The 14,088-nt window shown below is 39.1% G+C and overlaps 1 protein-coding gene across 2 annotated transcripts in view; it reads right to left on the reverse strand.

Moving 5' to 3' along the window:
- The window catches only part of MICU3 (mitochondrial calcium uptake family member 3), an 80,231-nt gene extending 72,346 nt beyond the window's left edge, over positions 1 to 7,885 (reverse strand). Inside the window, exon 1 of one of the 2 annotated variants that reach the window (XM_081047210.1) lies at positions 7,221 to 7,885. In XM_081047210.1, the coding sequence (XP_080903336.1) occupies positions 7,221 to 7,610 (390 nt within the window). In that variant the 5' untranslated portion in view covers positions 7,611 to 7,885. The remainder of the gene's footprint in view (positions 1 to 7,220) is intronic. The other variant, XM_081047209.1, reaches the window with a different exon arrangement.
- Positions 7,886 to 14,088: the final 6,203 nt, after the last annotated feature.

A 14,088-nucleotide genomic window follows, 5' to 3' on the forward strand; every position in this document is an offset into this window, starting at 1 on the left:
TATGAAATCCTGTTTAATACACAAACGAGTAGGCATTTTCTTTAATGCTAGATAAGTAATGCCATAAATAGAAGTTGTTTATTTTTTTAAATACATTCTTCCCCAACACAAGAGTATTTACACTACACAAAAGAAAGTTACTCAAGTTCTTAGTGTTTGGCACAACAATGACAGAAGATAAGTGAGAACTAATATTCTCCAGTTTAAATTTGCCTGTCAAGTTTAAACAAAAGAATAAAATAAGTTTGGTGTATTTTCTATGCAAGCTAAACATTTGTTTTGTTTTAAAGATGCTTATTCTCCTATATAAGGTGTGATCAAACAATATGGTGAATGTTTAAATAAAAAACATTACAGTAAAAGACACACTGCCATTAAGCCTCCTCAAAATACTCCCCTTCGCTTCAAACACATTTATCCCATTATTCTTGCCACTTTCTGAAGCAGTTCTGGAAGTCCTCTTTTGGGTCTTTAGTTGAGCTGTTGTGGCTGCCTGCATGTCCTGAATCGATTCAAAATGTTTACCTTTTGTGGTCATTTTGACTTTGGGGAAAAAGAAGTTGCATGGTGCCAGATCCGGTGAATAAGGTGGAGACACTGCAATATTTTTATTTGACAGAAATTGTCCTATGAGAAGCGATGTGTGACAGGGAGCCTTTCCGTGGTGATCACAAAATAAGGCGAATGCTGCTGCCAAGCACCATCCAAAAGAAAGGCAGGAATCTGCAATATAGGAAGTGGTGCATCAAACCTTAGTAACTGTGTGTAAGTTCAACTTGTTCGGTGCAGTCAGCCGGGTGTGAGCTACGGTTGAGAGGTGTGTTTTTAAAGTGTGCCATAGATCATCCTCCATCATGACAACGCCCCGAGTCACACATCACTTCTGGTATACAGCAACTTCTGTCAAATAAAAACATTACGGTGTGGCCTCATTCACCTTATTAACCAGATCTGGCACCATGTGACTTCTGGCTCTTCTCCAAAGTCAAAATGACTCAAGATATTGAGGCAGCCACAAAAGCACAACTAAGGACACTCAACAAAAGAAGACTTCCAGAACTGCTTCAGAAAGTGGCAAGAATGATGGGATAAGTGTATTCAAAGAAAGAGGGAGTATTTTTAGGGGGATGAATGACAATGTCTTTTACTGTAATAAACTTTTTTTATTTTAAACATTCACCATATTTTTTAATCACACCTCAGTATGTTTTATTCTTTACCTAGAATACATTTTTTCACCCCTTTGACTACTTCTACCTAATAATTCCTTCAGGAAGCCACATTTAAGGTCCAAAGTCTGGATTCTATGTTCTTCCTGCAAGATTCCATGGTATACTCCATTTTTCCCATCACATCACTTTACCATATTACATTATAATTATTCTGTAACCTTATTAGATTGTAAACTACAAAAGAACATGAATTTTATTTCATCCACCACTAAATCCCTAGTACCCGCTATACTTCAATAACTATTCCTTGAATAAAGTATTTGAATAAATAAATGGATCAATGAGTGGACAGATACATTTACTGTTTCCAAATGGGATATGGTATGGAAATCTTGATTTTATGGCTATTAAACTGAAAGAAAGTACTTAACACATAAGTCTTAAAACATATTAATCCTTTAGAAAGACTCATGTACTCTAACATATATGATTTTCCCTAATCCTTTCCAGGACCAGAAAATACAATATTCTTCAGAATATTAAGGACCACTAACATAATGTATATTATTTAATAATAGAGTGGAGGGGCAAGAGGTTAAAGGAACAATTTGTTGATGGAACTGCTATCTTGACAACTAAGCAACTTTTGAAAACTGATATGGGAACTGGGTGGTCAACAGTTCAGATGTGTAATTTTACATGTGTAACCATCTCAAAATAAGAAAAACATCGAAGCGTTTAATACTAAAAGACTAAGAACGCCAAAGAGAATAAATTTGTTATCTTCTCATATGCTTAGAGGGACAAAAACAAAAATGCATGCACTCTGCATCTCCTATCTCATAAAATTGTTATTAATTAATAAATTCACATCTACTACTACTGCTATGACCATTGTCCAATCATTAGTCCTCACAGATAACACAATGAGGTAATACTTCCCTTATTCTGCCGTGTGTTAAGGTGTTTAGATGATCTTCTAATCTCTAAGATCAAATGAAAATTTGCATGGATGACTTTGTAAAAGCAAGAATTCTAAAGAACCGTATAAATAAAAATATTATAATTTATTTCTGGATTTAGAATTCAATCATTTAGTCATTTAATTAAAAATTAATTAAAATCTTACAGGTTATAAGGGGGATGAATGAAAATTTCCTCAAAGAAGCTTCAAAAATTATTAAAGATATACATTCAATCAATAAAAGAGTGGCTATTTTACATTATTAGTATTCATAAACAATCCAACCCAAAATTATATAAACAGAATTATATGCAAGAATCAATTAGCAAGTCACCTTAAACCTATATACTATTTCCTGAATTCCGATTCAAAATATAATTCAGCGTTTTTATTTATTTATTCATTTATTTATTTATTTATTTATTTATTATTATTATTTTTAAAATTTATTGGGGTGACAATTGTTAATGAAATTACATAGATTTCAGGTGTACAATTCTGTATTACATCATCTATAAATCCCATTGTGTGATCACCATCCAGAGTCAGTTCTTCCATCACCATGTATTTGATCCCCGACACCCTCATCTCCCTCCCCCCTTTATTTATTTTTTTAATGTGGAGATTACACAGACCAAGAAAAAAGAAACCTGTTATACACCTTTACTGAAACTGATTACTATGCATCATTGGGCAACTTCTAAGTCTTGGAAGAGAATTACAGATAAAAATTTTTTTAAATTTAATTTCAAGGACATGGCAGTTTCATTTCCTAATTCTCTATGTGAATAGGAATTAAAGGATATCCACAAAATGCTGTAACTATCCTTCACTGCAACCCAGACAAGAGGTGCACGCAATTCTGTAACTCCTGGTTTTTGTGTAACCAGAGAGGAATTTCCAAATTCACCCAAATTTTATTCTGTGATTTACTAAGGAAAAAAACCTGCACTCAAATTATTGTACGTGAACCAACACGATGGTCGGGCCACCAGAAGGGATGCAGGTAGAACCTGGTGGATTTGTCACAGAGAGACTCAGAAAACCAAGAGGGGATCATCTAGTTTAGCTTCCTATTCAACGTTATTCTACACAGAATTAACCCACCTTCAGTTTCACATCTATATCACTTCCCTCACTCTATAAAAAATTAGGACTTCTCTATATTTACACATCTGGAAAATTCTTCAATACATTGGAAGGAATAGGCATAACCTCATGTCTCAAGATGTGCTGCCTTAAAAAGAGGCTGGAAAAGATACGACGTGAAGGCAACTTAAAAATGTATGCTTATTGGCAATTAATAGAGAAATATACAAAAGAGATACAAATATTGTTCTCTTTTCCACTTAAAACTAACTTGCTTAAAGCTTAAGATGAACAAATCATAAAATAGATCATCTGTTCTGTATAATAAGTAAAATACTGGATTACAGTGTGTTGAGCAATCTAGTATTTTTTTTTTTTTAATTCTAGACCTGAAACAAAAAGGCAGTTACAGACCCAAAATTTTTTCCACTAATAAAAATAATGCTGTAAGGCTAAAACTGTAACGTTCTGAACAGAATCTTGTCAACATCTCTTTATAATATTAATAAAGTTCAAGGCCATGTTTACTGAAAAATTTTGGCAAGCCAAACTTGCACAATTAAAATAAATACAGTGTCACGTGATTTGGTCTCCCAAAGCCTGGAATTTTGACCTTGACTGAAGTCTTCCCCATTCATAATGCTATAAATAACTACTTTAGCCGAACAAAATATTAAACTATTCTCACAGAATGTGGTTTTGTCTTTTCAACATGTATAACCCCTGCAAATATTTAGTATGGGCTTACTCATTCAACAAATATGTATTGCACATCTACCAGGGTTAGGTCCCATAGGTCAGGCAGGAATGATACAAAAGTGATCAAGACCAACACTGGAAGGGCTAAGACAAGGAGAAGGCCTTCCAAAGGAAGTTCAGAGGCAATGTCTTTACACAAAAATCTTCAAAGGTATGGTAATAGAGCGGTATGTGTGTAGGTGACTGCTGTTCACTGCCATCAGTTAAATAATTCTCATAACACATACAGGTAATTTATGTGCTAGGTTATGTGCAATAAAATATGCTTTTTAATTAAAAGAGGCTTTATAAATTAAAGGCTCTTAGCTATAGTTTTAAACGTCAAAAGTGATCATTTCTACCATTTCAGGAAAATGAAATAAGCATAGTAAATGAAATGTCAACACAGGTTTAAAATATTTCTGAAAAATGGCAGATTGACCTTATGAGTTTCTTTCAATGTCTTCCTCCCAAAACCACATTAAAATCACAATGAAGGAATTTTTTTAAAGGTGTAAACATACAGGAACCAAGAAAGAGAAAAGGAGAGAAGACAAAACACTCAACAGAATTCATCAAATTTTTATAAACTTGAAAAAATGAAGGAGTGATAATTGACCAGTGGAGCAGAGGCAAAACCTGGGTGCTGTGGAGAAGGAGACCAAATGGAAGTAAGCTAATTTCTGGTATAGATCCCAGAGAGGGTAAGGCCTTGGAACACAAGGAACTGTGGAGGCAGAGCAAGTGGTGGGGCTGAAAACAGGATTACATGACAATATGTAAGTACACCATTGGATACTCCCCCAACAGACATGTTCTCACACATATGTGCACGTTCACCTACAGCCAGAAGATTACTGCTCCTCCCACCTCTCCTATTCTTTGGAGAAGCTCAATGACACCAAAAAAAAAGATTTATAAAATACTGAAATCTGAATGTCACGCTAATAAAAAGCCCAAAAATAACCAAATGAAAAGCCATGCTCACGTACAAAGAGCTTCTGAGTGGCTCTCAAATATACATAGGCAACAACCACAGATATATGGGGAAAACCTCCAAAATCAAAGTGGGAGCTTAGAAAATCAAACATAATAAAAAAGAACATGGGGGAAAAAAAACAACACAATGCATGGAGCAGAAGACCAAAAACAAAACTATGATTAATATTTTGATAGTAAAAAGAGAAATTTAGCAGCCATAAATCAAAATAGAATGCTATAACGCATGAACATCAGAGAACAGAGAACAGTCCTTTGAATTAAATAATTAGAATAGCTGAGATAAAATGTTGAATCTAAGAAAGATCAGAATTAGAATTAGATTAGGATCTGTCAGACTAACAGAAAAAGAAAACAAAATGGAGAAAATAGTCAAAGAAATACTACAAGAAAAGTATACAGACCTTTCAGACATGAATTTTCATACTGAAAGGGCCCTCAAGTTCCTAGCACAATAAATGAAAAAAAATGCCCACAGCAATGTTCGTTTCAGACATTGTGAAATTTTCAGACACCAGATAAGATTACAAAAGTTTTCATAGGGAAGGAGGGAACGTCAAGTACAAAAGGAATAATGACCAGAATGTACAACTGGAGACTTGGGAAGGGTAAGACACAGGACTTTAATGTTTTCAGACTTCTAAAATAATGTACAGGTATTTTTATAAGTAATAAGCAATAATAATGTAAGTAAATAATGGGTACATAATTAAATAAATAAAACAAATAATAAAACAAGTTGATTGAATGCAGACTACATGCTAGAGGCGCCATTCTTTTTTGATATCTAATTTAACTCTCATAACTCTATGAGGAAGACACAACAACATTTTACAAATGAAGAAACAGGCAGTGAGAAGTTAAGCAATCATAGAACTAGTGAGTGGTGGAGCCAGAGACCCAGCTTTCTGAGTGTGGTCTTTTACAAACTGCATGATACCGTCTCTCAACTTTAAAAGTAAAGTCAATTTCAGAAAAGAAGAAAATACTATTTGAATGTTTCCTACATTCCCAATCTGATCCCAGATCAACTATGGTTGATTAAAAGTTCTGTCAATCGGCACAATTTTAATGTATGTAAGTGTGTGTCTGTGAGGGGGTGAAGGTTTAGGGTATTTGCTAGTATTTTAAATATTTGTTGTGTAAACGTACTGCACACGAGGTACTTGTGGTTTGATGCCAAAAGGTCCTTAAATTCCCTGACCTTAATGCATCAACAACATCCACTAAAAGAAATGATGTACCTACATCAGATCACTACTGTGTATTTGAGCAAAGAATAAAGGGTATATAAATTTCATTAAAAACAGAATAACTGCCTTTTCCCCCCTAAATTATTGTCATCTAAGCCCTTCACATTCTTCTTGTCTTGCAAGGAAAATTTCCCTAGACGATTTTCCCAGTTATTTACATTACTACTAAGTAAATATACTGATGTAACACAAACATGGTTCCCCTGTACTCACTCTTGCCTTACACTCACATTTACCTCATAGTAAGTACAGAATGATAGTTGAACATTTTCATTTAAGATTCCTCTGTAGGAGTTAGCCTCATTCAGTTTTGCTGTCCTGTCGATCTCACTTATTGTCCCTACTTATGAGGTTCTAGCTTTGGGGGTGATGGGGTGGGTGGGATACCTTATTTTGAATAATAGTTTTTGTTTCTTTTCCAATCTTATGACATCTTCTTTCTGATCCATGATCAGAAAGGACGCTACACAGTTTTGCAATTTTCGTGTCGCGGGACTGATAAAACTTCCACGCAATAATGCAGGGGCTTTCGATACCTCAGACCACCGCACTGCACTGCACCTGCTGGGTCACTTGCTCAGCCTGGTAGTTCCTTTCTCTAACATACGCAACCCTCCATTTTCTGCCTGTCATGCCCCTGACTTCTTCTGAGTCGGTTTTTTTTTTTATTTGTTTTGTTCTGGTTTGGGGTTTTCGTAGATAAGTGGCAGCTGCAGCAACGTTTAAGGTTCTCCTGCATCAATGACAGCATAAGCTATGTCTTCCCACCATCTGGGTGACCAGACCCTGGGCTGCCTGGCCTAGGAGGTCTCGGTCTTGGTCACAGGAGGTTCCCACCTGCGGTCGCAGCGCTCACACTGCGACACTCTCCGATGTCACAGTCTCAGGCGCACCGTGCACGGACATTACACCGTCCCTCCCCGAACTCAGGTAGAACACCTGGCGGCCCTACCCTCGGGCGTCACCTGCGGGCCGCCCGGCGCGCGCACGCGCTCGCGCACATACCGTCTCCTTGGCAGCAGCGACCGGGATGGGAAGCAGCCCCCGGCCGCGGGGCGGGTCCTCCGGCTCTACGTCCGCACTGTCGGAGGGGCGCCCGAGGGTGGGCACCTGCGTGGAGTCGGCCCTGGGGTCCCCGTATAGCTGGTAGCACACTAGGCCCACCAGACCCCCGCCGGCAGCCGCTGCGATGCTCAGCTCCCCCCAGCGCCGCCGCCGCCTCCAAGCCGCCTCCGCCACAGCCCCGTCCTCCTCCTCCCGGCAGGAGAAGGGCCGGCCAGGAGGGCCCGGGGCTGTGCACACGGGCCGCCCCCACGGCCCAGGGACGGGATGGTGATGGGAGGGTGGAGGCGGGAGCCGAGGCGGCGGCCGCAGGAGCCTCCGCAGCGCAGCCATAGCGGGAGCCGCCGGCAGCAGAGCTACGAGGGGGCGGGCGAGGAGGTTGGGGGTGGGGGCGGGCGAAACCTCGCGAGAGGTCGGTGCGCCGAGGTTCGCCGCCGTGCGAGAGCGACCCCTAGAAACGCGCGGCCGGGGGGACCCTCGGAGCCGGTCGTCGGCGGCGGTGGCCGGGGGTCTCGAGTCGGGGAGAGCCTGGAGGAGGCGGCTGCCGCTTCTCGGCCGCGCACTCCCGGCCCAACCCCGCGGTCGTAAAGAACCGCTGCTGCCCCTGGGGCACCTGACTGCGCGAGAACCCAGCGCCGCGGGCTACGTCCAGCCCGGTCCGCGGCGGGCCGAGGTCCCCGCCGGCGCCTCCGCTTGACCGGGTGGGTCGTGCATCCGTGGTAGCGCCCCTCGGTGCAAGTCACCTACCCTAACGGTATCCTGACCGTCGGACACAAGGTCAATTACATCTTCAGGTGTACAACCAAAATGAAGGATAACAATTTGGCTCAAGTCGTAAGGATGGCAGATGAAGTTGAAGGATGTTTTGACTGCGCAGTGAAAGCTGCTGGATCTCGGATGGGGGAAAGCTAATGCTTTTTTTCCGTTACTGCTGTATTTAAATATTTTTTTTTTTTAAAAAAAAACATTACCATACCTGGGTCACTTAATACAACAAATCAGAACTGTCTTGAAATCAGAACTGTTCCCCCCCTTACTGCTGGGGGAAACCTGTTGGTATAAGTATGAAAGAATTGAGTACTGTATCTGAGTACCGTATCATCATTTTTTAAATTTTTATTGTTGTACTGGTGTGTGGCTACACTGTCAGTATCACTGACCTTCTTATCAGTTTCCCATCCCTGATCCCATTTTTGGCGACTGAGTTACGCTGGCTGTGTTCTTTATATTCTAGAATGGTGCTGGGAGCCCCTGAAATATTTTGGGTGTAGGGGTGTAGACAACTAAATCCAGGATTAGCAGTGACAGGAGATTAGATCAGTTGATTCTGGCTATTCTCATGAAGACTAAGGGTTTGCAGAGGCAAACAAAATGAGGTTTCTGGGCCAGATTCTGCTATTCCCATTCCTTACTCACCACTTGCCTCTCAGATACACCTCAGACTCTTAATATAGGTTAATGGAATTTTCCTTTGTTTCAGACGCTAAAAGTGATAAAAAGAATTCTCAATAACGTATGAACAAAATGTGTCTGTTTTACGATGCCATCTCTGTATCTTTCACTTTAGCCTGTTGCTTTTATATAACCAAGGCCATAAGGAAGACTCAGTGGTAGCTCCTTGCTTTATCGCTAAGATTCCTTCCACTTCTGCCTTCTCTGAATTACGGACAATTTTAGTACTCCCCAGGAAGCACTCTCTGCATATATAACAACAGTTCTTCTGACATGGTTTATTTTGAACTGAACACGATTTCCAGATTTTCTCATAAATTTCCAACGTGAACTAATGGCAGAAATCTTGAACAGACTGATGAATTTTTATTAGTTGCATATTAAAAGCTGAGTAGCTCTAAAGAGAATTAGGGAGGTAATAAATAACGTCATGTTACAGATAACGACAGCAATTCTCCATGTAAGTGACTATGAATATGTATATAATTTCTCGCTAGTCTTAACAAATTTAATACAGCTACTGGAAGTCATTTTTCTGACTAAAAATACAAGTTCTGCTGCGAGAGATGCTGGGTTAGGTTTGTTGAGTACTCAGAGAGTTTTGGATAAAGGGTCTCTGCAGTGGGGAAAAGTTATTCTAATTATAACTTTTCACAGTACCTTTCCTCTAAACGTCAAATTTCCTTAAGTATAGTTATGTTACCTTTTTATATTTGATGCTTTGTAACTATAGCTACGTAAAAATAACTAGATTTCTTTATTATCTGTGTACTTTTCTGAGTTTAAGTCTCAAGGGGAAAAATTACAAGGAAACATGATATCAAGAATTTGGAAACTTTTCTGAAATTACAGACAATATTGTTAGATCAATATAAATTTATTCCAGTTTTCTTCATCTTTCATGTCAATTCTGAGTATTAATAATATCCATAAAATGTCCCTACTACACAGTGAGAGCCCACATCTTCAAAAAAGAAATATTTTCATATTTTCACTAATGGTCTATGTAAAAAGAAATGCTCTGAAACATTTAAAATGTTTACAACAGCAGGAATTAAGCCAAAGAGGGTTTTCAGAAAAGCATATATATCAGTGGATAGAGTGATAAACTAGAAGGCAAAAGATCTGGAATCTTGGTTTTGCTACATCTTAAATGTATAAACTTAAAATGCTTTGGACGCCACAATTTCCCATAAAGCAGTGAAATTAAATAGGTCATCACCTCTGAAACCATAGTCCTAATGCACCAAAATTCTCCAAGCTTATCAGTTAACCATATATAGACAATTCATAGTATTTTTCATATATCATTTCCCTTCTCAAAATCTACATTTCTCTATTCTTTCCAATTCCATTATGTGACCTCATTATTTTAACCTTTTCACACCTTTTAAAATTGAAAATAAATGCATGACTTGTACATTTTGAAAATGTGAAATGTAAGTGTAGTATGTGTTATGCCTAGGCAGAAATGTCTTGTTTTACAAAACTTCTATTAAAACTTCTTATTTTACTCTTTTAGCACCAGAATCTCAATTAGTTGAAAGACGAGCATCTATATGTAAGACCCTACATCTGGGCACGTGAGTCCCCCCATCCCAGGTCCACTTAATTCTGATAGAGTGAGATAAACAGCCAGAGAACAAGTCTGCAGCAAGCCCCTTCTCTCTTGGGAAAGTGTCAAACGTTGTCCCCATCTTCAATGCTGTTTTCCTTAGGGTACAATTGGCAAAATCAAAGGAGAAAGTGGTGGGGAAGGCATACTCTGTGGGGTCGCAGCCTTTTCTTGGTTTTTCATCTTCAGTGCGAGACACTAGGAGTCTGGACCTCAATTCCCAACTTCCCGGGCTATGGAGATCAAGTTACCCAAGGCCCTGAAGATCTGTTTTCTGTTTTGACTGTGTCCCATTCCCAAAGACAGATTGGCAATGGTTTATATCCCGCCCTTTCCCCTTAGTCAAACTAGGCTGTGTCTAAGCTCCAAGAAGTCAGCACATATTTAGCCCAGTTCCTGGAACATAGTAGAACCTCAGGAAATTTATATTAAATGAAGAACGTAATTTATTATTATGGGGGGGCAGTAAGAGGCCAAGATCAAGATCGGAAGGCAAATTAGGAGATAAACAAAGTTGCTCATAAGACATTAAAGAAGATGATAAACCAAGCAGCACATCTGGAAATGCAACGAATGCAAATGGAAGGCCAAAAGGAGAAAGCAAGGGGTTGGTTAGGAAGGATTCAGAGACAGAGTGTGGTCATGGAGAAGGGTTGATTCAGGAACAAATTTTATGATTTTGTTATCTGAAGACATCCTCTTACGTTTTATAATTTGGGATAATCTTGCTGGATTGAGAGCCTTAAAGCAATAGGTTTCCACCAGGTTCTTATGGTTCTCTGAGGAATTCCAGCATGATCCATAGCCAAAGGTCAGTGACTTGACCTTGACACCTCCCTTTTTTTCTTACATATCTCACTGGTGACAACAATCAAGCAGCCAGTTGTACACATTTAATTACCTGACTTCAAGACCCATAATAATTTCTTTGACCATTACATCTGTCCAGTCCGATTTATATAATTTCTGTCTTTATATAATTTCTGCAGTATTCAGGGACTTGATGTAATTGGGAAACAAGGAATAGCAGCTCAGACTTGCTACTAGCCAAGCCTCCTGCCTAAAAGCATGTGAGCCTTTCTCAATTGTCACGTCCTTTTTTTCATGCCAGATAGTGATTCAAGCTTTTTTGACCATCAAAAGCTGTCTTCTGGTGGAGGATAATAGCCTCAGAGCAATATGATGATCATCCATTGCAAGCATGATACCGTGGTAGCAAAACAAATAATGTTTCTGAAACTGTTGGCAGTAGTTACTAGGGTTGAACATATGCATATCCTACAACCAACCAATTTCACTTCTAGGTGAAATACACATCAGAAATGGTTACTTATTGTAGGGCGGATGTTGAGAAAATTTGCCTTCGTTGGTTGATGTGAGCTTTTGTCTATCAGCTTTTATCTGCTCCTGCATGTGAGGAGATTTCTGTGCTGTGATCAAGGATTGAGTAAATTCCCTCTTTGGTCTCATTCTCCCGAGTAGGGGAGATACCAGATGATGTTGCTTTCTGGGTCTCATTGTCCCGAGCAGGGAAGATATGGGATGAGGTTGTTTTTCTGTCCCCCTTTGGTCTCATTCTCTCGAGTAGGGGAGATCTGAGATGATGTTTGTTCTGTCCGTATTGTGAGGTGATGGTTCGCTTAGGGTTAAAGAAATTCTTGATCAGGGGTTGAGAGAATTCCCTCTTTATTCTATCTGTTTCCCCTACATTGGCAGATCAAGTGAAAGTAGTTAAGTTATATCAGGACAACGTGACAGACACTTTGCCAGGCCTTGTTGCTTATCTGGATGAATTAGCCCTTCGGCCTGATGGACAGTATTCATATCAGTAACTACCGGACCCTCCCAGAACTGGCCATTCCCCGAGGGGGAGGCAGGAACAAGAAACTTGGCTCTAAGGTACATCTGAGAAAATGTGTAAGACAAACCTCAGTTGGCAGTAATAGAATAATTATTGTTTCATCATTTGGTCATTTGTCATTGGTGATTTTTCATCATTCTAACATTTTGAAGACTTCCAGCAACATGCAGCTTACAACACCAGGGGATGTCCTGACATCCAGCCGCAAACCTGGTGAGGTCTGGCTGTTTCCCGACCTCTCCCGTGTTGTTCCCCACGGTTAGCCTTCTTGAGAACTGGTTAGCATCTAGAAAACTTGTATGCAGCTTACAGCTGACATCAGAAGACATCCTAACTTCTAACAATAGCAACAACAACAATAGCAACATTCTTCAGACTGTTAACACCTTGAAAACTTATGTGCAGCCTGTAGCTTATAGTATCAGAAGATACCTTGGCTTCCAACAACAACAACAGCAGCAGCATTCTGGGGAACTAGCAAGCAGCGGTGTGGAGACGCCTGATTTATGACTTTTCCAGTGCCGTTCTCCCCCAGTTTGGTGAGTTTTTGACATCTACTGTAATAGTTACTATCCTGTAGAGCTTATTACTGCTTTTGGATACTCCTTACTGATGTTATTTGGTTATTTAGCCAAGTAATTTTTGATCAATAGTAAACAAATGTTGGGATTCCTTAAACTTATATGTATGTATATTTCTTTGACATGACATTGGTATCAAGGTATATAGTTTAGTCCTAACCACCTTTACTTTCTGTCATTAGCACATTCTATTAATTGCCTTTGTCTTTTGCTATCGCATGTTGCCAAATAAATTGATTAGATATTGCTAAATAAATTCATTAGCCCCACTCTAGCGTGTGTCCCTCCTCCTTCTTTTCCCCACTTGTCTTTATACTTATGTGCACCACAAGACATACAGAAAAATATTTGTAATTGCCCCCAAACTAGAAAGTATTCTCAGGCCATCAACAGTAGCCTGGATTTTATTTTTAAGTGTGATACATTCACACAGTTGAATGCTACATAGCAATGAAAATTACTGAAGTGCAACGATAGGCAATCATGTGGATAAATTTCACAAGCGGAAAATTGAGTCAAAGAAGGCAGACACAAAAGAACCAACTGAGCTATTCTATTTATAATGTCAAAACCATATATATTTATATTCAGAAATGTGTTCTTCCTTTGGGTCGAGTGTAGTGACTAAAAGAGGGACAAAAAGGAGAAGGGGAGACTTGGAGTTCGTGTTCTGTTTCTTGATCTGCGTGCTAATTACCCAAGTGTATTCACTCTGGGAAAATTCATAGAGCTGTTTACTTACAATACGTATATACTTTTAATGTATGTTATACTTCAATAAAAAGTTTACATAAAATAAAAAGTAGATTTTTTCTTAATGTCTTATACTAATGTGTTATTTACTAGAGTACTTGTTCAGTTATGAACTGTACAACTGAGAAGGCATGTATAGAGCTTGTAAAGAGTCAAATAGCAGCAAAAAAATTGAGTTGGAAAATAATGAGAAAGTAGATAATCTTGGTATAGCCTAAAGAGATTTAACCAAGGAGTTTCTTTTTTATTTTTATTTTATTTTAATTTATTAGTTTCAGGTGTACAAGACAAGGTACTACTTAGACGTTCATCATTTATATCCCTCACACTGTGAACCCCCCACCCCCCTCCACTATCCCTCCAACCTCGCACGGAGCCATCACATTATATATATAAAATTATAGTTGGCATTCATTATTGTTTAGCTTCTGGTGTACAATGCCATGATCAGGCATCCACAGTATCCCTGAGGTGGTCTCCCAAATAGGACACATGTCCATCGGATACCCAACAAAATCTTTACAACATTACTGAATACGTTCCCCAAAT

The sequence above is a fragment of the Rhinolophus hipposideros genome (assembly GCF_964194185.1).
Source record: "Rhinolophus hipposideros genome assembly, chromosome: 4".
Lineage (NCBI taxonomy): Eukaryota > Metazoa > Chordata > Mammalia > Chiroptera > Rhinolophidae > Rhinolophus > Rhinolophus hipposideros.